The sequence below is a fragment of the Cololabis saira genome, chromosome 19 (genome assembly GCF_033807715.1).
Source record: "Cololabis saira isolate AMF1-May2022 chromosome 19, fColSai1.1, whole genome shotgun sequence".
In the NCBI taxonomy this organism is placed as follows: domain Eukaryota; kingdom Metazoa; phylum Chordata; class Actinopteri; order Beloniformes; family Belonidae; genus Cololabis; species Cololabis saira.
In genome coordinates this window covers 11,095,610-11,121,886 of record NC_084605.1, presented here as the reverse complement: position 1 = coordinate 11,121,886, position 26,277 = coordinate 11,095,610, and the positions used below count along the sequence as shown (strand labels likewise).

The window sequence follows — 26,277 nt, the reverse complement described above, 5'->3', positions numbered from 1 at the left end:
AGGTGTTGATTTTATTCAGAAATTTTTCAAAATTTCTTGTCATTTATTTGACTGTAACTGTCATTGCCATAGTCCTTTCCCCCCCTCTACATACCAGTCCAATGAGTGAAACTTATGCATTAGATTTAGTCATTTTAACTCTGTACAGCACGTTTCAGCATCGTCGTTCCACGTCAATACATCAATCATGTAACAAACAGTCACTTGTCCATTGGACATTTTAGTTGCTTTGAGTTATATTGTGAGTGCTGTGTGTTTCATTGAAAGGGCTTAAAAAGTCACAAGTCAGGTAAAGAAGTTTTGAAAGAGTTGGCAATGCCACTTAGTATGCTGTAAACAAAACCTGGTTTTGTACTGGAGTGCTTTTTCAGTTTTGTGTTGATATGTTTCCTTGAAATTTGTAGAGTTGTTTCTTTCTTCCTTCTCTTTCTTTGGAAATGTGTTCTTCATGTTGAAAAAAATTGTGATTTATTACAAGTTAATTTTAGTTGTATTTTTCTTAGGTTTTCTATACATGACACTAAAAAGATAATAATACCTCTACTCTAGGATTCTGTACAGCTCTTATGATACATCTTAATGCCTTATCGTACTCAACTGCATTTTAATTCTTTTATGACAAAATATTTCAAATCTTAGTCTTGGATTCATTAAGAATATTAATGGGATGTATTTATATTTATATTTTTATATTTCTCAGCAGTATGCATGTCTAAAATGTTGTTAGGGCAAAAAAAAAATCAATGATGCTTACTACAGTCATATGTTTTTTTCTTTTTTTTTTAGATGAAGTAGAAATCATGTTATTATTTTGTAATTTGGAAAATTTAAAGTAAAAAGCATAAACAGGAAGTGTTTTGTGTGCTGATCCTTTTATCACCTTTCATAGCTCAACAATAAGGGGTGCCAAAACAAATCCACTATGAGAATATTGAAACACAAAAAAAAAACACAATGTTACATTGGCACGTTTGATTTTAGTTAAGTTTTTTTGTTGTTTTTTTTTGCTGCCAAAGTCACGGCCCCATGCCTACGCCTGAAATCACCACCTCCTCCCTATATAGTTCATTACATACAGTACTGTCCAAACATGTAGCGAGAATTATTACCCCCTATATAGTGCACTCAGTGTATCCCACAATGCATCATGGAAACTAATAAGTCTGCAGCAATCGTTTAGGTTTTACTGGTGCGACAGCAATTACCCCCAAATGTTTGACAATTTTTTGCTGTTAAGTTTGCTTCATAGCTCCCTTCACAGTGAACGTGGAGTAGCCGCTTCTCTACACGCAGCACATGTGATTGGCTTGGGCATCTGCTCACACTCGGGTATTGCTTCTGGTCTAGCTTTGTTCAGACTGCTTTATCTGCAGTCTACAGAGCCAGTCTTGGTTTCATGGAAGCCACATTGATATCTGAGGATCTAAGTTATTGCTAAAATGATATAAGGATATGCTATGAACACTTACTGCATAAGAGATTAGATAATATATGTGGTGATTAGTGATGACATATTAATCTACACATTGCTTAATTTAAACTAATGATGTTTTGTGCCTAGTCAAAAAAGGAAAGTTACCAAAATGTATGAAATCTAAAAGAAATTGAATCAGTGAGAGAACTCAGCAACAATTAATCAGAAAAATATGAGCATTTTCAAATACACAATGTAGAGGGAACTCAAACTACTCAGAGTACACACCTGTATCACCTTAGAAAATAAAAGAAGTCCCTCTCAGCGAGGATAATAGGAGAAAAAAAGGCTTAAATTTATAAAGGCTGGACTCTGGAGCAAAGGAAAAACATGTTGTGGTCTGACAAGGATCCACTGAGCCAAGATTCAACAGGATCAAAGTGTGATCGACTGTCTGAGGGATCATAAAACGTGATTGTCACTCCCGTATTAGCTACCACAGAGTCCAGACTTTAATCCCACAACAACATAATACAAGATGTTGGTTTAAAATTAAATAATTTATATTCTAACGCCTCATTAACCCATCAAAAAGATGGCATGGCAAAAGTGATGTAAGCTAAAGGTGGTCCGACAAAATATTAGTGTTTGACCTTAATTTATCTATTTATTTACTTACGGCCAGGCAATGCCTATGCAACTATAATAGTTGGAATTCAAACCTGCAAGTGTTTGAACAACTCTCAGATAGCATAAAATAAACTCTTCCATGAAATGTGAAGTTACATGTAATGAACAGTTAATTCCAATGATAACTGTTGATATACGTTGTATTAAGCATACCTGTTCACCACCGCAACTTTTTTGATTTTAGTGCACCATACTTTTATTTGCCACTATGTTGCCACACCCTAGTTTGTCTGATGAATAAACTAATACTGCCAGGACAGACACCAATAGTTAGATGTCGTATTTAAGCATATCAGGTAAGTGTATTTGTGTAAAAAAGGGAGGGTGTGTCCTAAGCAGCTCAACACCCCATATGAAGGTGCACATAATTATTAGATATCTGCTTCTGTTCCTCAGGAAAACTGTGCTAAAAAAAGAGATTTAACTGACCGAAAAGTCAAAAATTGTAGGAAGTTGTGCCCATAAATACTCCTAAGAAAGCCAAAACCTCTCTTTTACTTTGATATCCAGGTTTGAGGTTTATTAACATTTTGGTTTGGCCCTAGACTAGAGCACTGTAGCTGTTCAATGATCAAATGAATCCTCAATATAATTTGCCTTATTTTGCACACAGTGTACAGCATATAAGTTTACTTTAAAATTCAAAGAGATTAAATAATCCAACATTTATTTGATTGCTTATTTTTTTATCAAATGTAAACAAATACTTTTTTTTTCTCTACTGAAATAAGTCTTTGCACAAATTTATTGCAACATATTAGCATTTGTTTCAGTTAAACCAATATGGTAGTTGTAGCCTGGATTGTCCAGGCTGAGCATATTAAGAATTGAAAATATTTGAGGACCCCTAATGTGATATTATTTCAGGCCGCAAGTGTGCAGCTGACTCGTCTGTTGCACAAGCTGAAGGTATGGTGAAGCTCCGTGACATTATTGGAACACCATGCACAGGAAGACAGGGTCTCGGAACTTCCCACGTCCAGCAATGGGGGAAGGCAGGAACCAAGGACCGAAGGGCCATGATCCAGGTGGAAGTAAGAAGCCTGGAGGAGGAAGGTCGGAGGGCAAAAGCAGTGGAGCTAGCATCCCAGGGAGCATGGACCAAATGGGACCTACCCAAAAGAAAGATCACATGGGGAGATCTGTGGAGATTGGAGCCTTTCCGCATCTCTTTCCTGCTAAGATCAGTATATGACACACTGCCAACACCAACAAACTTGCACAAGTAGGGCTTGAGGGAGGACCCATTGTGCAAGCTGTGCGGGGAGAGGGGTACCACGGCGTACATCCTGTCGGGCTGTAAGACGGCACTCGCCCAAGGGAGATACAGGTGGCGCCACGACAAGGTGCTCATGACGCTCGCTAACACTCTGGAGCAGGAGAGATGTAAAAAACGACAACCACAGGGGAAAACAATACCATCTATTAAGTTTGTTCGGGAGGGACAAAAGCCACCAACCACAGTAACATCAAGAAGCAATCTGCTACAAAAGGCGCCATCATGGGAAATGAAGGTAGACCTGGGGGGAAGACTGCAATTCCCCCCGGTTGTCCAGACAACCCTGAGGCCAGATGTGGTAATGTGGTCTGAAGATAGGGTTGCCACCTTTCAGAAATAGAAATAAGGGACGCCCCGATTTCAGCAGCACAGGCGCCAAAAAAAAGCCCCAAAACTTCTAAACTGCATAAAAATCTGTTTATTTTATATGAAAAAACAAAACGCTTTGATTTAAAGTTTAAAGTGCTTTAATAGCATTGAACTTGCATGACTGTATAGACAGACAACCTTACTAGTAACTGAAATATCCTCCTATGCTGTGTATGTCCACATCAGCCCAGATGTATAATATAGCTACAGGTGAAGAATATGGTGTAAAAGTTAATTTAGTTCAATAATTCAACAAGAATATGGTGTAAAAGTTAATTTAGTTCAATAATTCAACTAGAATATGGTGTAAAAGTTAATTTAGTTCAATAATTCAACTAGAATATGGTGTAAAAGTTAATTTATTTCAATAATTCAACTAGAATATGGTGTAAAAGTTAACTTATTTCAATAATTCAACTAGAATATGGTGTATAAGTTAATTTAGTTCAATAATTCAACTAGAATATGGTGTAAAAGTTAATTTATTTCAGTAATTCAACTTGAAAATGGTGTAAAAGTTCATTTATTTCAATAATTCAACTAGAATATGGTGTAAAAGTTCATTTATTTCAATAATTATACTAGAATATGGTGTATAAGTTAATTTATTTCAATAATTCAACTAAAATATGGTGTAAAAGTTCATTTACACAATCAAAGATTTTGCTGGCCTTAATGTTTTCTGTGTTTTATTTTGTTCATTATTGTTAAATTTAGTATTGATGTGTTCGTGACAGACGTGTGTAGCCTATACGCGTTAATGAAAATACGGGACAAATCTTTTTTCTCAAATAAAGGACAATTCCGTATTTTACGGGACGGGTGGCAACCCTATCTGAAGATGCAAAGAAGATCATCCTCCTAGAACTAACAGTCCCATGGGAAGAAGGTTGTGAGCAGGCGTTTGAGAGGAAGAGCGCCAAATACCAGGATCTCTTGCATGACTGCAGGGGGAAAGGATGGCAGGCATGGCTGTTCCCAGTCGAGGTCGGCTGTAGAGGATTCCCTGCCCAGTCGGTGTGGAGGATGCTCACAGCCATTGGAATGACAGGGAGAGAGAGAAAGACAGCAGCTCGCAGGATGGGGGAGGCAGCAGAGAGAGCCTCTTGTTGGTTATGGAGCAGGAGAGAGGAGCTTAGCTGGAAGCCAGGAGGAGGAGATGGGCAGTGATTTGGCCACCACTGCCGGCCCGCCAATGGGAGGGTGTTGTGGTCGAGGGTCGAAACATCCGATGAACTTGGTTACCACTTGATGACATCAAGTCCTCCCGGCCAAGGCTACACTCACTAAAAGTGAGTGAAGGAGAAGCATCTCGGGATGTAATAATAATCATTCTTATTGTGTATTTATTTTATGTCTGAATTTATTTTATTTACTTATTTATGTTGATTATAATTCTCAATATTATGTTTATCTTCTATGTGCCTTGTGTAATTAAGTTCATTGTAATGGTTTCTTAGATTGTCCTTTATTCCTCCCTCAATGGGGAAATTCTCTTTGTGCAGCAGCAGTACACTCAACACACACAGGGAAGGGTAAAAAAAAAGGAAAACATATATAATTACAAAATATAAACAGTATATACATTGGAATGAAAATAAAAAAAAATAAAATTCTATGCCTTATTGTATGTAAATGATACATTTTCAATAATAAAAAAAAAAGTTGTAGCCTAGCCATCATATTTTGAGAATGGAGAGTTTAAATGGCACTGGGCAGCTCATCCTATACATTTAGAAAGAATTTGGTACATTTTACTTCTATAATGGGGGTGACCTGTGCCAGATCAGGCTTAGAATAGAATAGAATACTGTATTGTCAATGTACCTGGGTACAGTGAGATTGAAAGCAGCATCACCTCTCCAGTGCAAGACAAATAAGAAACAATAGTGCAAACAATAAGAAATATAAGAATATAAGAAATATAAATAATATAAAAAATATAAAAAAGGTTAAGGTGCATTTGAATAGTGAAGACCTGAGATTATATTTACAGATGATAGTATTTAGTTACACATGTAGTGGAATATTGCACAGATAGAAGTATTGCACGGTAAAAAACAGTAATGAAGACATTCACATGTTGTTCAGGGCGATTATGGCTTTGGGGAAAAAGCTGTTTTTAAGTCTGTTAGTTTTTGACCTGATGACTCTGTAGTGGTGTCTGTGTATACGCAGAGGTGGGTAGTAACGAGTTACATTTACTCCGTTACATTTACTTGAGTAAGTTTTGGGAAATGTTTTACTTTTAGGAGTAGTTTTGAATCACTATACTTTTTACTTTTACTTGAGTAGATTTGTGAAGAAGAAACTGTTTCTCTTACTCTGCTACATTAGGCTACGTTGAGCTGTTATTTTTCTTTTATCCCTTTTATCCGCCTACGCGTCAATTTCATGACATCACTGGGTGATTCTTTGGGAAAAATGTTTGTTTTTGCATGTTTTGTCACATTTACACAGACTCAAACACAGAGTTCATGGGCTTGTTCTAGTTCTGCAAGTACAAGGCTTGACATTGTGTGCTACTTGTGCTTAATTTATTTTTTTATTCTGTTATTTTATTTATTTATTAAAGTACTTGAATTTAGTTTAAGATTATTTTAATTTAAGCTATTTTTTTTATTTTTTATTCATTTTAATTTATTTTATTATTTTATTGATTTAATTTGTCTGAAGATTTGAATTGTGTTAAAAAAATAAATCAGACGTTACTCAACAGTTACTCAGTACTTGAGTAGTTTTTTCACCAAGTACTTTTTTACTTTTACTCAAGTCATTATTTGGATGACTACTTTTTACTTCTACTTGAGTCATATTATTCTGAAGTAACAGTACTTTTACTTGAGTACAATTTTTATGCTCCTCTACCCACCTCTGTGTGTTTCAGAGGATAAATTGAATGATGCATAGGCCAAATACAACTGCAATAAACCTTGGATCTGTTCAGAATTTTCCTTCATGTAAAAAATGAAAGAGATTTAAAAAAAAAAAAAAAAGTGTAGCGCTGTGACTGGTGCATGTGTCGTCATGAGGCTGCAGCTCGGACCTGTAAAGGCTGATTTATGGTCCCGCGTTACACCAACGCAGAGCCTACGGCGTCGGGTACGCCGTAACCCTACGCCGTAGGCTCTGCGTCAATTTAACGGGGAACCATAATTCAGGCTTTTAACCTGCAGCTGGCGCAGCAGCCGTTCAGTCAACGTTGCATCTGCAAAGCTGAAGCGGCGGCAGATCACCATCATCCAAACCATAGATTGACATCCAGAGCGGAGGATTGCGTCCTTGTCTCCTCGTCAGTTTGAGTGATTCCAGTGATTTCCGCTGCTCGTTACTGCCCGGGTTCGGCTCGCTGCTGCTGCTGCTGCCCTGGCCACATAAACATGCGGATCATCGAGGCCGAGACCCCCGGGATATCTCTACACGCTTCCTGCAGGACCCGGCTCTCCACCGCCCGCTGACTGGACCCGCAGAGCCCGCAGAGCCGCCGCTGTAAATGCTGCTTTTCTCTCTCAGGACATGTGCGACCCCGACCTGCTAGCCGCTAACGCTAAGTGCTACAAATACAAATACAAATGACAAGCAGCAACGAGGCAGATTCACTTAAAAATGTGGTCTTAGTACCAAAAAACATTGGGGTGTATGTCTTTCTTTTTTGGGTGTCATCAAACCCTTTAATCTGCAGTCATGAGCGTTTATTCTTAACAAAACTAGAAGCTAAGTAAGCCGGGCGATGCTAATGCCGCGTTCCATTTGTCCTCGGAAGTGGGGATTTCCCAGTTCCCAGTTGAATTTTTCAACTGGAACGCCCCTCGAAGTGGGGATTTCCCAGTTCCCAGTTGGATTTTTCAACTGGAACGCCCCTCGAAGTGGGATTTCCCACTGGGAAAGTGGGAGAGTCTTCACCACCCCCGAGTTCACATTCCGAGATGGCTGCCCCGGTTGTAAACAGTAGAAGAGAGCTTCGTAGCACTTCATTCTAGTTTTGGTCACACTAAATCAGTCGTATACAAGTATTGTTCGGCATATACATGCTGCTATAGTGTAATTTACATTTTTCATGTGGTATATGCGAACTACAAACTGGTTTACCTACTTTGTAACTGGAACGCTGATAACTCTACTGTGACGTCATTCCCAGTTCCTAGTTCCGACGAGGTAAATGGAACGCAGCATTAGCTCAACTAGCAGGTGTATTTGGTAGAAAATCCTCCCGTATATCATAAATTGGCGCTAAGTCGTGACCAAATGTGATTGATATGTGTATTTGGAGTGCAGTAGACTAAAGTTGCTCAGGCTAACGTTAATATTAAGGCTGATTTAGTGTCAATCATGCAGTGATCTCCTCAGTGACCCGCAGCTGCACAAAGATGCCTTTCATTGAAACAGGTGAATTTGGTTGGTGGAGCCAACAAGAACCTCCAGCTCTTGCTGCCCGTGCAATGTCGATATTTTCACGTTCAAGATTTTAAAATAGCGCATTGCGTCTTTCGCCAATGGACTTGGAACTTGTGAATGAGTCAGCTAGTCTAATGTAAAGCAAACTGCAAAATCGCATGGCAGCGCCACATGGTTGCCCTCGGAGAAGACATGGATAAAGCCTGATTTATGGTTCCGCGTTAAATCGACGCAGAGCCGACGGCGTAAGGTACGCGGCGACGCGCACCCTACGCCGTAGGCTCTGCGTTGGTGTAACGCGGAACCATAAATCAGCCTTAAGGCGTCATAACATGTTGTCATCAGTTGAATGGAGCAGCAGGATCATGGACAAAGCACCGTCTTATATGATGGTTTACTTTGATTTGATTTTGATTTATTTTATTTTTGTACATGTAAAAAAAAAAAAAAAAAAAAGAAACACTTCATGAGAAGTTTAAGAACAAAACAAAACAAGGAATTTCATCCTTTAAAACTTGCTAACTTGATTTACATGTGCCAAAAAAGGAGTAGGAAGAAGTGTAAACGTATTTAGTCCTACCCCCATTCACTGATCATTTAACCTGTATTCATAAATATTCACACATTGTACTCACACTAGGGATGGGCGGTATGGACTAAAAAATTGATCACAATAATTTCTGACATTTATCCCGATAATGATAAAAATGACGATAAAAAAATACCAATTCAACTCCACCTTTGTAACTATAAATAAATTACACCACTTACATTGAATTAATAAAAACCAATTAAATGAGTCCACCTGTACTGCAAAACTGGAATGACTCAGATACAAACACGTCATCAACAGGAATTCTTTCTTTCTTTCTTTCTTTCTTTCTTTCTGGCTCATATCTTTCCTTCCTTCACATACGCTTTACACAAAAACGTCATCAACGGGAATTTATCGTTTTTACCGCGAGATGACAAATTCTTACCGTGGGGAATTTTTTTGACGGTTTATCGTGAATGGTAAAATATCACCCATTCCTAACTCACACTAAGTAACAGTATTGTTGTTATTATTATTATTACTATGATATACTGTAATTATACTCACACATACTTATACATACACATAGTTGAATTTTTCTATATATTTGTACACATATGCCCATATAGATATTTATATAAATATACTTATTTACACTATGTGTGTGTGTGTATATGTATGTATATATATATATATATATATATATATATACATACATACACATATATAATTTGCTGCCCATTTCTGTACACAAATATACACAGATCTACCCATTCACCCAATAGTTTTAATACTTTTACCCCAGTTCAAAACGAATACTGTGCATTTGGAAAGTTATCAAACCCTTTAAACATTTTTCTTTATACTTAAGAGATAATTATTTTTTTACGTTTGTTTTTTTGTAAACGGATTACACAATATGTCATGACCTTTTGAGAGTTATGTGCATGTTTCAAAGTAAAAGGATAAAAAGTCATATAAGCACAAATTCAGGGTTGGGCATTCCTGGTCCTTGGGGGGCCGGTTTCCTGCATGTTCTAAGATAAGATATCCTTTATTTTCTCCCTCAGTGGGGAAACTTATTTTTGTTGTCAGCAGTACACTTAGCACACACATGCAGGGGAGGGGTAAAAAGACTGAAAAGTCAGAAATAAAAAATATATAAAAAATACAAAAAATTTATACAAAATATGTATAATCACAGAATATGAACAGTATATACAGTTGGATCAGGGGTTTTCAATTCCGGTCCTCGGGCCTCCCTGCCCTTTGTGTTTTAGATGTTGCCTTGCATCAACACACCTGATTCTAATTAATGGTCCTCATTAGCTTGTCATCAAGCTCTGTTGATGACGCAGCTCATTGTATCACGGTGTGCTGAAGCAGCGTAGCGTCTCAAACATGCAGGACAGGGGGGCCTGAAGACTGGAATTGAAAACCCCTGTTTTAGATGTTTCCCACACCTGATTCTAATTAATCATCGTCATCAAGGTTTGCACAATTCTGTTAACGACACAGTCACTTGTATCATGGTGCAATGAAGCAGGGAAACATCTAAAACCTGTAGGACACCGGCCCTCCAGGACCAGGAGTAGTACCGCTTGAATTGTGCTGCTGGGACTTTTCTATTACTTGCTGTAAAGCATTTTGGCACACCAAAAGGCTGTTGTAAAGTTCTATATAAATAAAGTACATTACATTTACATTACTTTAGATATTTCATCAACTTGAGGTTTGTTTAGCTCTTCCGAACTGAATTAATTGGAAATTTCTATGAGCGAGACAAGATATGAGAATGAGAGAATTCTCTGCTGAGCAGCAAGACAGGATTACGTCTCAGCACAGATCTGGGATGGATAAGAGAAGACTTTGACAGTATTTAAAGTGCTAGAGTTTTATAGACTCATCATTTTCAAGTGAAGTTTAAAACCAACAATATTCCTAGATCTGGCTCAGGAAAGAAGGGCCTTTGCCAGATGAGCGTGACCGTGAGGTAGATGCGTGTTCCTTTCTGACTTTGGAGAACGACAACCATCATTGCAGCATAAATCAGTCTCAAGGCCTTTATGGCAAATGTGCAAGACACAAAGAGACACTGACTGAATTTGGTAAACAGCAGTTGAAAGGCTCTTTTATCACAATGGGGGGAAAAACATAAGATTATGCCGTTGGACTGCAGTCTCCACCAGCATATTTAACCACTTGATCAAAATACTTAGGTATTTTCGCACAAAACCAGACAATGAGGCATTGACCTCACCCCTTCCTTGCTGTCAAACATGGTGATGGCGAGGATATTTTCTATAAAAAGGGCTATGAGACTAGTTATGAATAGGGAGATGCGTGGATTTAAGAAAGTATAGTAGTTCTGACTGAGTGAAAGCAGATTTGATTGAATGTTTACTTTTAACAGCAATTTAACAACTCCAAGATAATACCAAGAAAACTGAGGATTGGCTTCAAAAAATGAGGACTTGAACCTAGACCAGAGCCTCTGGGGAGACCTCTAAATGGCTGTGCTCTGATCCGCACCATCCCATCCGTTTGAGCTTGAATGTTTTTGGCAACAAGAATGAGGTAAAACTTCCAATGGAAAAGTGTGAGAAACTTGTAGAACAATAAGTGTTGAGGTTGTCATTACTACCAAGGTGTTTTCACCAAGCACCAAGATTTCTGATTACCGGTAATTGTATAATGTATAAATTTGATATTTTGGTATTTTTATTTTCAGTAAAGTTACAAAACACTCAACAAAAAACTTTCTGCCTCATAGCCTTTGATAATTATGTAAAAGTTAATAAAAACCAAAAAAAAGTTAATCTGTCAAATGTCCTTTGCACAAGTCAGAAACACGTATGCAGGCTTCATGTTTCAATCTAGCAAACAATTCTCTTTCATTTCAGAATCAGAATCAGAATCAGAAAGGGGGTTTATTGCCAAGTTTGTTAACACGCACAAGGAATTTGTTCTGGTGATTGGTGCAATACAATAAAAGTAAAAATATAAAAACAAACACATATATAGAGATAAAATAAGAGATAGAATAAAATGTATAAACAGAAATGTTCAATATGAGGTTTTAAAGTGCCGGATAAGAGTCTTTACAAAAAGTGACGTAGGATGACAGATGACAGATAAAATGTATAAACAGAAATGTACAATATGGGGTTTTTAAAGTGAATATGGGGTTTTTAAAGTGTAAATTTAGATTTAAACTCATTTTTTACATGTGCCTGAAAGTGAGTTCAGGAATTATTCTTTTCAGACATTATTCATTCTTCATTCTATTCTAGCTTGGCATCACGAATGACACCAGAGTAGTATACAGCCGTGTATGTTGGATGCTGATAGTGTGCTTTTTTTGGTTATCTTCGTGAGCACAGCTGAAAGCATACAGGGGGGAGTTGCCAGTGGTGAGATGAATGTGAGCTCTTGTTCACTCTGTGATGGTTTGTGTTTTTCAGAGAGGACAGAGAGGGACTCATCTCAAAGACCTGATTGCCTGCTGAACTTTTTTGCCTCCCAGTCAGTTCGCCAGGGACCATGCTGACCATCTTGGCTGCTGGGTCTGTATTCTTCCCAGGCCTTTTCCTTCTGTCCAAACAATGCCTGAAGTCCTTCCCATCACTGAGATGGAGCGAAGGAGATGCAGTCATTGTATCAGCCAGGTCAGCCCCCCTGAAAGCTTTTTACTTCATGTTGTGCAGGTTCTTGACACAAATGCAGTTGTTTGCTCGATTATTTAATTTGGTAGATCGTTCTGGCTACAGTTGTGTTATTTTAGGCAATTATTTGTAACTTGTGTGTGTGTGTGTTGATGCATAGGATTTGTGCTTTATTTTTGATCCCACTCTTAGGTTGGTTTCATCAGTTCAGGCAGTCATGGCTTCTTCAGCTGGCTATATCATTGCTTCTTCCTGCAAGGACATCATCGAGGATCAGTAAGTCATTCTGTTTCCTTTGGCAAGCTTTCAGTTTTAGTGGCAAACAAGTGAGCAGATATGAATTGTAATGTGCAGGTTTTAAAGAGGATCATGTAAAAGCCTCACTAATAAACTTCAAAATGAAACTTATGACCTTGTCTTTTAACAACTAGCATCCTTTTCTTTCTACACAGGCACTGGCTTACGAGTACATACATCATGTTTGCTGTACCCTACTTTGTGTATGACATCTACGCAATGTTCATGTGCTATTGGTACAAGCTGCGGGTCAAAGGGCACGAGGAGGCCTCGGCGGCACCCAAGCACATGAGCTCAGCGATGACCAGCTATTTGCGCCGCGAGTTCCTCATGGTGCTGCACCACGTTGTCATGGTCACCGTCTGCTTCCCTGTCTCTGTGGTAACTGTCACATGTTGCTCTTTTTGTTTAGTCAAAATTGTAGCACTGAAATGTGCATTAATATGTACTGTACATCTCTTAGTTTAAAAATTACAACCATACTAAAAAGGCCAAAAAGGAACAATGTAGGGCTGGGCGATATATCGAGATTTTAATATATATCGATATATTTTCAAACGCGATATGGTACGAGACAATATCGTTTATATCGATATAGCTTTTTTTTTTTTTTGATTTTGATCTAGCTTATTTTGTGACAAATTGACTTGAATGTTTTATTTGAGATTTGCACAAATGTTTTGTTATTTGCACAACTGTCAACCTCAGTGGAAAAGTCTGCCTGTTACTGTCTACATTGTATTAATTGCACAGTGTATTTTAATTTAATTGTTATGCAGGAAAGGGATATTTGTTTTATTTTATTCAAGAAGCATTTTTATTCTATATATATTTTTATTTCATTTGTTTTATACATTTTGATATTGTGCAGACCTCTGTTAACAAAGGTACCTGTGTGACATTTGGCACGAGGCTTTGTATTAAAACTGACTGTTTTTTTAAGGGTTTGCCTCAGAAAAAAATGAAGCTAACAGAGATGCTATGCTATAATGCTTTGGGGGAAACCCCAATTATGGCACAGAAAAAATATCGAGATATATATCGAGTATCGCCATTCAGCTAGAAAATATCGAGATATGACTTTTGGTCCATATCGCCCAGCCCTAGCTCAGGTTTAAGTGAGTCAAAATTGTAGCACTGAAATGTGCATCAATATGTACTGTACATCTCTTAGTTTAAAAATTACAACCATACTAAAAAGGAACAAAGCCATAATTGAAGTCATTGGTATTAAACCTCTTTTTTTTTTTTGTCTCTCTCCCTCTCTCTCTCACTTTCCAGTTTTGGCGACAAGGAAAAGGAGATTATTTCCAGGGTATAATGTTCATGGCTGAGCTCAGCACTCCATCAGTCTGTTTAGGAAAAATACTCATCCAGGTAAGTTTCTCAGTTCAGCCTCAGAGAACATGTCAGTGGATTATTGCATGCCCATGCTGCTTACTAAAGTTCTTCTGCACTCTCCACTTTTCTTTTCACTTTTAATACACTGGAGTGCGTGTTTCCGGTCATCCCCAGCAGGCAGCTCGTTCATGTCCACGGGTTCCTGTCATTTGTGTTTTACATGAACATCAGTGTCAAACATCACTCTTTAAGTGGTAACACAGTTTGCTTGAATACACATTGTAGGAAATGCACCCCCCGTATTTGTTTTAGGTTTGTGTAGATCAGGGGTCGGCAACCCGCGGCTCTAGAGCCGCATGCGGCTCTTTAGCGCCGCCCTAGTGGCTCCTGGAGCTTTTTCAAAAATGTTTGACCTTTTTTTTCCTTTTTTTCTTCTTTTTTTTCCTTTTTTTTCTTTTTTTCTTCCTTTTTCCCTTCTTTTTTAATCTCGACATTTCAACTTTTTTCTTGAAATTGTACTTCAACATTAATCTCGACATTTGGACTTTTTTCTCGACATTTCAACATTAATCTCGACATTTCGACTTTTTTCTCAACATTTCGACTTTTTTTCTCGATATTTTTACTTTTTTCTCAACATTTAAACTTTTTTCTCAATATTTCAACTTTTTTCTCGAGATTGTACTTCAACATTATTCTCGACATTTCGACTTTTTTCTTGAAATTTTGACTTTTTTCTCAACATTTCGACTTTTTTCTCAAGGTTGTACTCCAACATTAATCTCAACATTTCGACTTTTTTCTCGACATTTTGACTTTTTTCTCGACATTTCGACTTTTTTCTCAACATTGCGACTTTTTTCTCGAAGTGCATAATGAAAAAAAAAATCTTCCCCCAGTTCTAACTAATATAGATACATGCAGCATGTGTTGCCTTCATTCTAAGGCTTATACAAGACTTTTCATTTTTTGCGGCTCCAGACATATTTGTTTTTTGTGTTTTTGGTCCAATATGACTCTTTCAACATTTTGGGTTGCCGACCCCTGGTCTAGATGTATGTGCAATGTTTCCGTACCTGGGTAAAAGTCGCCCTTCATTGCTTTCTTGTGCTTCAACTGGTGCAGCTGTTTCTCTTTGAGTGCAGTCCCCAGTATTAAGATAATATTCAGCAGATAAAATATCAGCTTGTTCTTCTTCCCTGTATCAGTTAGCACCCTGCCCTTCCTCAGCAGCGCGTTTGATAAACAGCAGACGCTGTAGCCTCACCGAGCTCCCTTATAGAATGAAAAGCCACTAACATGAGACAAAAAGAGTATTATTGCTATAATATAATATGTGTTTGCATGTGCTTAGTGTTATGTCACTGTTGCAAGTTGACTTTTCAAGATGCTTATGACTGAAACAAATGAGAATGTATTAAAAGTAAAAGGCTGCTGCAGTGACACTGTCCTGCTGCCTCATTCAGAAATCCTCCAGGGTCCCAGCAGCAATATGTTTCTCTGTGTTCCCCTGTTCAGTCCGTGCAGACAGTATTAACACATGTAGCAGTTCTAAAATTAACTATTTGACATTAGTAAAGAAGATTAACATTCTTGGCTTTCACCAAACTGTTCCACTTGCTTTTCTTTGTGCTTCTTGTCTGTTTTTCCCCCACTCTTAGTACAAACAGCAACACACTCTGCTGCACAAAGTGAATGGGGCTCTTATGCTGATCACTTTTTTCATCTTTCGAGTCCTACTCTTCCCTTACCTCTACTACGAGTATGGAAGGTATGTCTTTCTTTTCCATCTTTGTTCTTCTGTCTGGCTGAGCTGGGGTCAGTTGATGATGATTATAGATGCAGAGCACAAAAAATGCATTTTAAGTTATTTTATCCCTTTTGACTTCAGGTACGCATCCATCCCCTTCCATATGGTTCCCCTGTCAGTGCCCTGGCACTGTAATCTGGGTGCTGCTCTGCTCATGGCACCGCAGCTCTACTGGTTCTCCCTAATATGCAGGGGCGCCCTGCGGCTATTCAAGGGCACCTTCCGCTCTCAGAGACCACGCTCGCCCACAGCCCCCGCCAAGGAACTCCAGACGGATGGCAGCACGCTGCCACAGCCCGCTAACGGCTACAACACGCGCTCCGCCGAGCCCGAGCTGACCACTCACTGAGGGGGGTGGAGGGGGAGGGTGGGGGCGGGGGGAGGAAAGAAAGAAGGAGAATGTACCAATGAGTTTGTAAATTGAAGGGAAGCAATGAGTGAAAAAGCAAGACTTGAAGCAAGTCGAGATGATGGCCACAAATCATGCTGAAGTGTTTTTGCAGCCAGAAAACAGTTAGATGAGTTTGTGGCTGGCCTCAAATACTCCAGCTTCTTAGTTTTTAGGAAACAGGAGGATTCTTTGGGCACTCAGTATTCAAGATGTCATCAGGCACTGTGACAGATAGTAACATGCACTGACCTGAGAGGAATTTGCCTGGATGTATAGCAAGCATAGGTGGATATTTCCCTCATGTAGATCAATTACAGTCCTCTCTGCCTCACGGTATAGGGAGAGGAGGAACATAGGAATGTATTATATTGTATGTTAGTATGTTTGCTGTAGATGAAAGGTCTATTCAGTTTATTAATGGAGAAGACCTTCAAAAAAAAAAATCCCTGGCTAAGCAGTATTTTGACTTGTTAGTGTTTATTATCTGTATCCTCAATGTAGTCACTGTCACTCTAACAAAATGTAACCAACCTGCAGACTGACTTATCTTTAGAAGGGAGACAATGTCGTTATGCTGTATTCTGCTGCCTTACCCCCCCCTCCCCCTTCGTTGTAGTTTCTTTACGTTTTTATTTGTTTTTATCCTAAAAGAAGGACAAGACTTTCCTCAGACAGGAAAATGTGAAGGATGTACATAGATGTTCAGTTGTCCTATCCATGTCAGTATTATGTCATAACTTCATTTGGTTTTGATCAACTTTGTATAAGGGCCATTGTAGATTTTTTTTTTTAAATGGAAGCGAGTGTCAGAAAATATTTAAAAGTTATACATTTAATATGCCAAAAAAAAAAAACAATTTGACTAATCTCTGAGAAAAATTGATGCATTTGTGTCAAATTGTTATTAGTAGATGCATGGAGTTATAAGTCACTCATTTAAGAGGACATTTATATCATTCTTTTTAAATCCCACATTGCTAATCTTGGTGAGGTTGCATTATCCAACAACGCTGGAAAACATTAAATCCAAACTAAAATAAGAAAAGTGGTGGAACAATAACATTTGTTGTATCATACGCAGCTGTACTACAAATCCCATCATCATTGCTCAACCCAGTGGTATTATAGTCCATTTTATCTTAAAACTACTGGTTCTGTGGTGTAATAAGGACAGTCCAGTCTTGCAAAATAAAGTAGTCTCCCCGTATCCTCCAAAGAGAAATCTCAGAAATGTTTTCTGGCTCTTAGCTGAGAATTTTTTTTTTTTTATTACCTCACAAATTCACGTCATTTAATTTCTTTAAACTCAGACATTCTTCTAAGCTTTATCATATTACACCTCCCCCATCCAGCAGAGGTTAAGTAATGCTCTCTTCCTTTTTTTTTTTTTTAAAGCTGCAATGGGCCTAATACGCTGTCATTCATGTCATCTGATGATAATCCAGACATTCTGAACAATAACAGTTGAACATTGAGAGGAAAAAACAAGTCCCAGTTTTACAGTCAAGTTTATGCAAAACATCTCCAAAGGCTATGGCGGTGGTTTCTTTGTAGATGCAACTTTATTCCCTTCACCGTTATCACTCCTTCCATTTTACATACAAGGAAGTGCTGCACCGAGGCACTCGCTTCAACTTAACTCTTCTTGTGTTTAGCTTGGTGCTGATGTAAAATTTCAGAATATCCATTTGCTTGATGAGAACATTTGACAAAGGGATCTGATATTTGAGTATTTTAGCTTTGCTAAGGGACCTGTGACGTGGATGTCTGTAGGGAAGCAAAGTGGAAAAATGTCTTGCAGAGAAGAAATTCCCTTCTGACTGACAAGCAGCACATTTGTTCAACGTATTTTGTTTTCTTTGTTGTTTTACTTTCTAATTGTGGAGTCCATGAGTTTAGCTTCGTAGTATTGTATGAAATCCCCCCCCAATCATTGAGCTGTTTATTTGAGCCTCTGGTTCCATGAACCTACAAACAGACAGGCTCATGTTATCATTTTATGTTTGTTTGATGCAGTTACAGTTTCCTGAAAACATTAGGTCAAGGAAGAAAAAAAAAACAAAAAAAAAAACAAAACCGGACACAGAAACAGGGTAGCAAGGGCCGAAGCATCTGGCAAACCGTGGGCATGTTGACAGAATATTCATTCCCCTGGTTCATGAACTCACAAGGTACCGCTTCTTGACAATACTGAAACATTCTAACTGATGTACTGTATATTCCACAAAATGCTTGTTATTTATTTGTAAGTATTTATTTATTTATTTATTTGGTTTGTGGTTTTGAAGGCATATTTATGCATACATATTATACTCTATGCTTCTGAGCCTTATGTGAAGGCTGTATTGTTACTCAAACTTAGCTAAAATATACTTCTCTGTCCTCAGTCTGTCTTACTACTTATTTTTATTTTTGCATATGTCCTGCTTTATCATTATGGGCTTTGAGATCGTGGTTTCTCAGCCATCTGCTAGTCAAACTGCATCGAGTCGAACACCAAGCGGCCACTAGAGGGCGCTGGAGTCCACGATTTAAACTATTGATTGACACAATCTGAACTTTGGGTTTCTGATGATAGAAGTTTCACGTGTACAGTATTAAGAATATGTGCTGTAGATGGAAACAAAGTACTATATTAAGCTTCTTCACCTCCAAATTTGAAGAAAGTCTCTCCAGTGGCGTCAATTCAGTGGAAGCTAAGGTATGGCAAGGTTACGAGTCACAGAACTTAACTTAGAGTATCAATCAACACGTCCAGCAAATACTCGTCACAGAAGTCTATGTAGCTTATCTGTAAATGCAGTCTCGCCCACTGCAAAAACTAAAAAAAAAAAAGGAATATTTGTCTTATTTCTAGTTAAAATGTCAAATTTTTAGTCAAAAAATCTCATTACACTTAAAACAAGAGTCATCACCAGAAAAATAACTTGTTATTTTACCATGTTCACCTGTTTCAAGTAAATTTTCACTTGAAATAAGTAGAAAAATCTGCCAGTGGGACAAGATTTATCTTCTCGTTACAAGCAAAGCAATCTTGTTCTACTGGCAGATTTTTCCACTTATTTTAAGTGAAAATCTACTTGAAACAGGTGAAAATGGTTGTTTTTGAGTCTTGTCTTAAATGTAATGAGATTTTTTTTGACTAAAAATTAGACATTTTAACTAGAAATAAGATAAATATTCTTGTTAAGATTTTCAGTTTTTGCAGTGTATAATAACTAGTGAAATCGATCATGTTGTTCTGATTTGCATTTGTAGTTATTCTATATGTATTAAGTAATAGAATAATCAATACAAATAGACACAGAGTAATTCCATAAATGTATTAAAAAAACAAACATTTACATTTTCCCTTGAAGCCAAGGTTTAGTTTAGTTTAGTTTAGTTTAGTTTATTTAGGATCCCCATTAGCTGTTACACTTGGCAACAGCTATTCTTCCTGGGGTCCTCAAAATATCATACAAAATACATACAAAAACATTGAATTAAAAAATAAAAATACAAATATTACAAGAGAGAACAATTCATTACAGCATAAAAAAGTTAAAAGTTAAATTACAATATTTTCATTGTGTATAAGAAAGTCCTTCAGTCGCTTCTTAAACTGCCTTTTATGGTTAGATTCTGTAATACATGCTGGCAAAGAGTTCCAGAAAGTCATTGCCCTGTACATGACTGTGTTCCTCATTGCCTCAGTTCTCGGCTTAGGCATTGTGAATCGACCCATTGCAACATGTCTAGTGTTATGTCTGTGTCTATCACTAGTGTAATTAATATTTCTGTATAAGCATTCTGGCTTTTTATTTGAACAAATGTTCCTAAAAAATCCAGCCAAACTAGAAGCTAATCTCTGCTCCACAAACAGCCATGACAGCTTCCGGTGATTTAACAGTGTATTAGATCTAGTAGTGGATTTAAGAGCAAGGCGAGCTGCTTTATTCTGGACTATTTGCAATTTACGCAAGTCCTTTTTAGCTGCACTGGACCACACAGCTGGACAGTAGTCAAGGTGGGATATCACTAGTGCCTGTATGACCTGGACAGCTGATGCTGGAGTTAAAAATTCAGCACATCTCCTAATCATCGATAATCCCCCTCCCATTTTCTTAGTTATGTTTTCAATATGAGTAGACCATGTTAATTGACTGTCTAGTGTGACCCCAAGTAATTTTGTTTCATCTACCTGCTCAATTTCCAGGTACGGCAGGTGTGGCGGCTGCCGTACCTTGCCATACCCAATTGACGCCCCTGAGTCTCTCGCCCTACAGGTAGATAATATGTATAATTATTTTTTCCAGTGAACAGATAATTTTGTATTTATTTATTTTTGTCAGTTAATGAGGATAAAAATCTGGATTTGATTCCAAGTGCAGCTTTGATGTTTGAAAAGTCAACATTAGAGGACTGGATTACACAGACGACAACAGTGGTAGGTGGTAATGAAGGAAAACAACTGATCACAGCCATCCAGCTGATGTTCAGTCAGAGGAAGCTATGTAGTCCAAGAGAAGAATTGAGATATTTAAAATGCTGTATAAAACATGAGAAACACTGTGAGGTGATAGAATGACATTTGTGCTTCTCAGTGGCACTGGCTGGTGTATTTATTAATAATGGCTGGTGTATATTAATGATGCAACAGGAGACAGAATCTACCAGATTCATTTTGAAGTCTGTGAAGATATAGTAGCTGTGGACATTCAAGATTATATGGAGCTTTCGCTGAAATGCACTGCAGAAACCTTTCTGAAGGTAAAAACGAGGAATATTATACCAAGTTATTGTGAAATCCCAACTGGATTGAGCTGAAACAGTAGAGAAGTAGCAGCTAAAGAAGGCTGCAGGCTGCTGAAGGCTTGATAAAGAGGGAAGCCTATACTTTATTAATGTCTACATGTCCCAGATTTCTGGTAGATATTACATTAAAAGATTCTCCACATATGGATTAAGCTCCTGTTAATGTTTATGTAAATATGCCTTTTCTATCAGTAATTTTCTGATGGTCATATGAGCCATCCTTGCTTGGAAAGACCAAAACCATTTTCCACAGGAGGCTGATTTTAAAAGGGGGATAACGGGATTTCTAAATGTTAATATATATTAAGCACCAGGTAGGTGGTGGTCACTGAAGACCCTTTTATATTACTTTGTAACTATTAAGGAAAAGTTAAAATGCACAAACAAATCAAAGCGAGAAGCCTGCACCTTAAACCTATGTTGATTATATAAGTTTAACTTCAATATGGAAACATAATTATCATCAAAATATTGCAAATAATGAGGAGATGCGTCTTAACGTGCTTGTTATTACATACTTATGCCAAACGTAGCCATCACCACCCAGCCTCACCACATACTGATCACAATAAATCAGTTTTCTTTTCTTTAGTATTAACATGCTTTTTCTGGAGGGGATGAGAGGGAGAAGATGGAGGAAAAGTTTGCTCTGTTGCATGTAGAAATCTTGCTGTTCGAAGAGCTGTAACTTCAAACACAAAACTAATAAACACATAGAAAAAAAAAATCAGTTAACATTTCACCAAGGTTAAAATTTTTATTGCCGTTATACAAAAAACACATAAAACATACAAAACTAGTTACATTAAAAAAATTCAAGTTTTGTGAAAGCTTTAAGAAGCTCTCTGCCTCATTTGCCTGCGGGCAAGTCCTCGTCTCTAAATACTTTAGTATCTCCTCTGCCTTGGGGAGAAGATGGTGTTCGGATTACTGTCTCTTTCCCTCTCCTTCTCCCGCTCCTTCTGGCTGTTTGGGGAAAGGGCCTCCTCCACCTTCTTCTCAGTCTTGAAGAGATCTCGCCCTGTGCGCATTATCTGCTCCTCAATTTTTCGATGGCGCTTCATGTCAGACAATACTTTGTCCAGACGTGCTTCTCTTTTCACAGAAGAGCGAGCAGAAGATCCTGTCAGACAAAGAAATTAGATTAGATTAGATACTTTATTAATCCTTTGCAGGAAATTAAGGTGTCACAGCAGCATCAGTGCATTTTTCATACTTGCATTCAACACACTTAATTAACAGCAACTAAAATAAAAACAGATCCAATAAAAAACAGATCACTTAAAATTAAATTTAACTGATGATTGAAATGGTTCACTCCGGTCAACAAGTCGACAGCCAAGAGATAACAGTGGAACAACATTAACTGCTTTGTGTTATCGGTCTCACCTGGTGTTCTGCGTCTGTTGATGAAGGCATTTTTTGGAGTGGATTGCATTTGCTCCTCATCAAAGTCAAACTCAGTCGGACTTAGAGGCCTGAAAAATAAACATGACTCATTATTTTTTCCCCAGCAAGCATAAATAACTCACATAAAAAGCTCAAGAGGAGGATCAATACTGACTTGCGATCTTTATCCTGCCTTTCTCTTTCCTTCACAGCATCTTCCTCTTCGTCTCTCTCTGGCGAAGGGGTGCGTTCAGGTGTGGGGGGTCTTCTTGGGAGGGGAACAAAGTTCAATTGCAACATCTCTCCTTTAGCCAGGAGCTCATAGAGTCTTTTGATCTCAGAAGTAGGAGGCATCCAGTTTTTGGGTTCTTCTATTTCCTCGTCGCTGTATGGAAGCTCCCATTCACCGTCTGCTTCTGCAGTCTGCTTCCCCGCTTCAGCACCAGCTCCTGTGTCTGCCTGAGGTTTATCCGCTTGTCTATTTCCTTCCACTTCATCCATGTTTCCATCTGAGAAGGAGAAGAAAGAACAAGTGAATATCGTCTGTTTTGATTGCAATAAAGAACCCCCCCCCCAGTTTCTGAAACTTCAACTGCAGGTAAGATTATATCACCTAAGTCACCACTTAAGTAGAAATTTTGGTTATCTATACTTCACTGGAGTAATTATTTTTCCGACGAGTTTTTACTTTTACTCCTTACATTTTCACGCAATTATCTGTACTTTTTACTCCTTACATTTTAAAAACAGCCTCGTTACTCTATTTCATTTCGGCCTTTTAAAAAAAACTATCCAGTTAAATTGCTCCATCCGGATAGAGTGAATTTGGTTGTGGTTGTTTCAGATGTTCTTGTCCAGTTTTGTTCTTACATCCGTTCCCTCAGATTCCTGCAACTAAACTTGGATGTACATTCCAATAAAGGTTAGGATAAATGATAACATGCCCCTGAAGTTTGACTTTTTGCACCATTACAATACTTATAAGCAACTAGTCATCAAATCCTCCTTGAAGAACCAGTCCTCCTTGAAATGTATTTGATCTGTGTGTTGTGATTTCTATGCCTTGTAATTGTTGTAATTTTTTGTTGTGTGACTTGTGTGTCTGCAATTGTAATTTCTTTTATGATGCTGTCTTGGCCAGGCTTCCCTTGAAAAAGAGGTCATTGTGTCTCAACGGGACCGACCTGGTTAAATGAAGGCAAAATAAAAAAAATAAAGAAATATCTTCTCTCTGAAAAACATGTTAATGCTCAATAGTACACATCTATGGTTCTTTAATATATTTGCATTATACTAAGATGCATTCATTTTCAATGGCTTTTGTCCTTAATGGCTTTTTTCCCCCTTACATTATTTTTACTTTTATACTTTAAATAGTTTTGAAACCAGTACTTTTATACTTTTACTTGAGTAAAAAACTTGAGTTGATACTTCAACTTCTACAGGAGTATTTTTAAACTCTAGTATCTATACTTCTACCTGAGTAATGAATGTGAATACTTCTGACACCTCTGATCACCTGTTTCATCTTTAGCTGCAGTGTCGCGCTCCTCTGCCGTAGCTGTGCCCTCAGTGTCCCGTTGCTTCGAGATGAACTGTTCCTCTTTGTCTGCTGCAGCTTTCTCTGAGTCCTGCACGTCCAGAGCCTCCAAGCCCTCTCTCAGTGAAGAGTCCGAGGCTTCAGCCTGCATCCTTCTGGCTCCTGGTGGACCGTACTGCCACAGATCTACTAAACAGACGTACATGTTATTATGACAATAGTTATTTCAGTGGGACCAAACCTAAATGGAGATAAGAGACAAAGGGGAGCATTGTAGGATTGCCATGAATAACGTTTGGTGAATAACAGACAGTAGGGGTGTCAATTGGGTATGGCAAGGTACGGCAGCCGCCACACCTCGGCTTCAAGGGAAAATGTAAATGTTTGTTTTTTTAATACATTTATGGAATTACTCTGTGTCTATTTGTATTGATTATTCTATTACTTCAATTCATATTTATTTCGAGCAATAAACATAACATAAATGACCTGTGTGCAACATAAAATTAAACAAATACCTTTTATCAGGTTTATCAGGTGCAGGTTCAAAATACAAATTAATTTGTCAACACTCGAAAGGGAGTGGGAAGAAGAAAACTTATTTAATCCCACCCCTGTTTCTCATTAACAACTTGATGGATTTTTTTTTTTTAAGGCTTCCTCCTGTCTCAACATTTGAACCAAAAAAATGAAAAAAAAGACCTATATCAAATTATAATAAAACATTTTTTCTACAGTTCACCTCACCTAAATTCACACACATTGTGGCTGCGAAATGCAGAATACTATACTTAATACATATAGAATAACTACAAATGCAAATCAGAACAACATGATCGATTTCACTAGTTATTATACACTGCAAAAACTCAAAATCTTAACAACAATATTTATCTTATTTCTAGTGAAAATGTCTAATTTTTAGTCAAAAAAAATCTCATTACATTTAAGACAAGACTCAAAAACAACCATTTTCACCTGTTTCAAGTAGATTTTCACTTAAAATAAGTGGAAGAATCTGCCAGTGGAACAAGATTTTTTTTACTTGTAATGAGAAGATAAATCTTGTCCCACTGGCAGATTTTTCTACTTATTTCAAGTGAAAATGTACTTGAAACAGGTGAACATGGTCAAATAACAAGTTATTTTTCTGGTGATGACTCTTGTTTTAAGTGTAATGAGATTTTTTTGACTAAAAATTAGACATTTTACTAGAAATAAGACAAATATTCCTTTTTTTTTTAGTTTTTGTAGTGAGCGAGACTGCATAAGCTACATAGCAGACTTCTGTGATGAGTATTTGCTGGACGTGTTGATTGATACTGACTCGTAACCTTGCCATACCTTAGCTTTGACTGAATTGACGCCACTGACAGACAGCCTCACTTCAGCTCCTAAATCTATAGAAAACAGTTTTGTCCTAGACTTTCCAAGCTAGCTAAGGTCAGGCCCAACCGCCAAATATCGTGGAAAACACCAGTTAGTTAATAAATGAACGATCTTTAAAATGCATTTACCTGTTTTTCGCGAATGCTTACTGCTGTGGTCAAATGTTCGGCAAAATTATCTCCCAAGCTTTGTAATCACGGAAACATAATACACGATTATGCAGGGACGTAAACATAGCGCCATTTTGGCTGCAGGGACACTTGTGACGACCTGCCGCTTGATCCGCGGAACTCCGCTGTCCCGCTGATTAAAATAACATACGGATGAGCGACCCACTACAGGTTTATCCATAAACTTGTCAAGGTGGATGTTATTGAGATCTACGCTTAAGCGCAGCACTTCCCGTGTTGTGCGCAGGCGCGCAGCGGGCGCGGGTAATATTGCTGCGTTCCATTTGTCCTCGGAAGTCGGAATTTCCTAGTTCCTAGTCGTAATTTTCAACTGGAACGCCCCTCTAAGTGGGATTTCCTACTGGGAAAGTGGGAGAAGCTTCACCACCCCCGAGTTACCATTCCAAGATGGCTGCTATTCCCAGTTCCCACTTCCGAATAGGGTGGCATTGTTTTCTTTTTTTTTTACGCAGATTTAACCTTTTTAACTCCACTATACGTCTTTATAACACAATCTTACAAAATAAAAAATAAATTAGAGAATATTTTATGAAATCAATAAACAATTCCATCATCAAAATTATAACAAATAAAGGTTTAACATATCTTGCTTTGCATGTAATAAGACTAGGTAATATATTACTTTTCACCTTTTAAGTTGAAATATTGAAATAAATTAACTTTTACACCATATTCTAGTTGAATTATTGAAATAAATTAACTTTTACACGATATTCTAGTTGAATTATTGAAATAAGTTAACTTTTACACCATATTCTAGTTGAATTATTGAAATAAATTAACTT

The 26,277-nt window shown here is 37.8% G+C and overlaps 2 protein-coding genes across 3 annotated transcripts; one reads left to right on the top strand and one right to left on the bottom strand.

Moving 5' to 3' along the window:
* Positions 1 to 6,908: 6,908 nt before the first annotated feature.
* On the top strand, positions 6,909 to 18,572 carry tlcd3bb (TLC domain containing 3Bb). The gene is made up of 7 exons (XM_061709012.1): positions 6,909 to 7,241; positions 12,147 to 12,350; positions 12,540 to 12,623; positions 12,800 to 13,025; positions 13,926 to 14,021; positions 15,647 to 15,756; positions 15,877 to 18,572. The coding sequence occupies exons 2-7, from the start codon at positions 12,226 to 12,228 to the stop codon at positions 16,142 to 16,144; spliced, it is 909 nt and encodes a 302-aa protein (XP_061564996.1). The 5' UTR covers positions 6,909 to 7,241; positions 12,147 to 12,225; the 3' UTR covers positions 16,145 to 18,572.
* A 3,154-nt stretch (positions 18,573 to 21,726) lies between these two features.
* Positions 21,727 to 25,697, bottom strand: pagr1 (PAXIP1 associated glutamate-rich protein 1). 2 transcript variants are annotated; one of them, XM_061709013.1, is made up of 5 exons: positions 25,430 to 25,697; positions 23,892 to 24,101; positions 22,548 to 22,881; positions 22,373 to 22,461; positions 21,727 to 22,106 (listed from the first exon to the last, which is right to left on the bottom strand). In XM_061709013.1, the coding sequence occupies exons 2-5, from the start codon at positions 24,061 to 24,063 to the stop codon at positions 21,871 to 21,873; spliced, it is 831 nt and encodes a 276-aa protein (XP_061564997.1). In that variant the 5' UTR covers positions 24,064 to 24,101; positions 25,430 to 25,697; the 3' UTR covers positions 21,727 to 21,870. The 2 variants fall into 2 exon arrangements, with proteins under 2 accessions (XP_061564997.1, XP_061564999.1); XM_061709015.1 differs by having other exon boundaries at positions 23,892 to 24,098.
* Positions 25,698 to 26,277: the final 580 nt, after the last annotated feature.

Bases quoted from the DNA above. Each gene is read 5' to 3' on its own strand.
- tlcd3bb (XM_061709012.1), top strand. From the start codon at position 12,226: ATGCTGACCATCTTGGCTGCTGGGTCTGTATTCTTCCCAGGCCTTTTC. The intron at 12,624-12,799 runs GTAAGTCATTCT...CTTTCTACACAG, and splicing joins AAGGACATCATCGAGGATCA to GCACTGGCTTACGAGTACAT. The intron at 15,757-15,876 runs GTATGTCTTTCT...TTTTGACTTCAG, and splicing joins CTCTACTACGAGTATGGAAG to GTACGCATCCATCCCCTTCC.
- pagr1 (XM_061709013.1), bottom strand. From the start codon at position 24,063: ATGCAGGCTGAAGCCTCGGACTCTTCACTGAGAGAGGGCTTGGAGGCT. The intron at 22,462-22,547 runs GTCAGTATTGAT...TTTATTTTTCAG, and splicing joins AGGCAGGATAAAGATCGCAA to GCCTCTAAGTCCGACTGAGT. The intron at 22,107-22,372 runs GTGAGACCGATA...TTTGTCTGACAG, and splicing joins CAACAGACGCAGAACACCAG to GATCTTCTGCTCGCTCTTCT.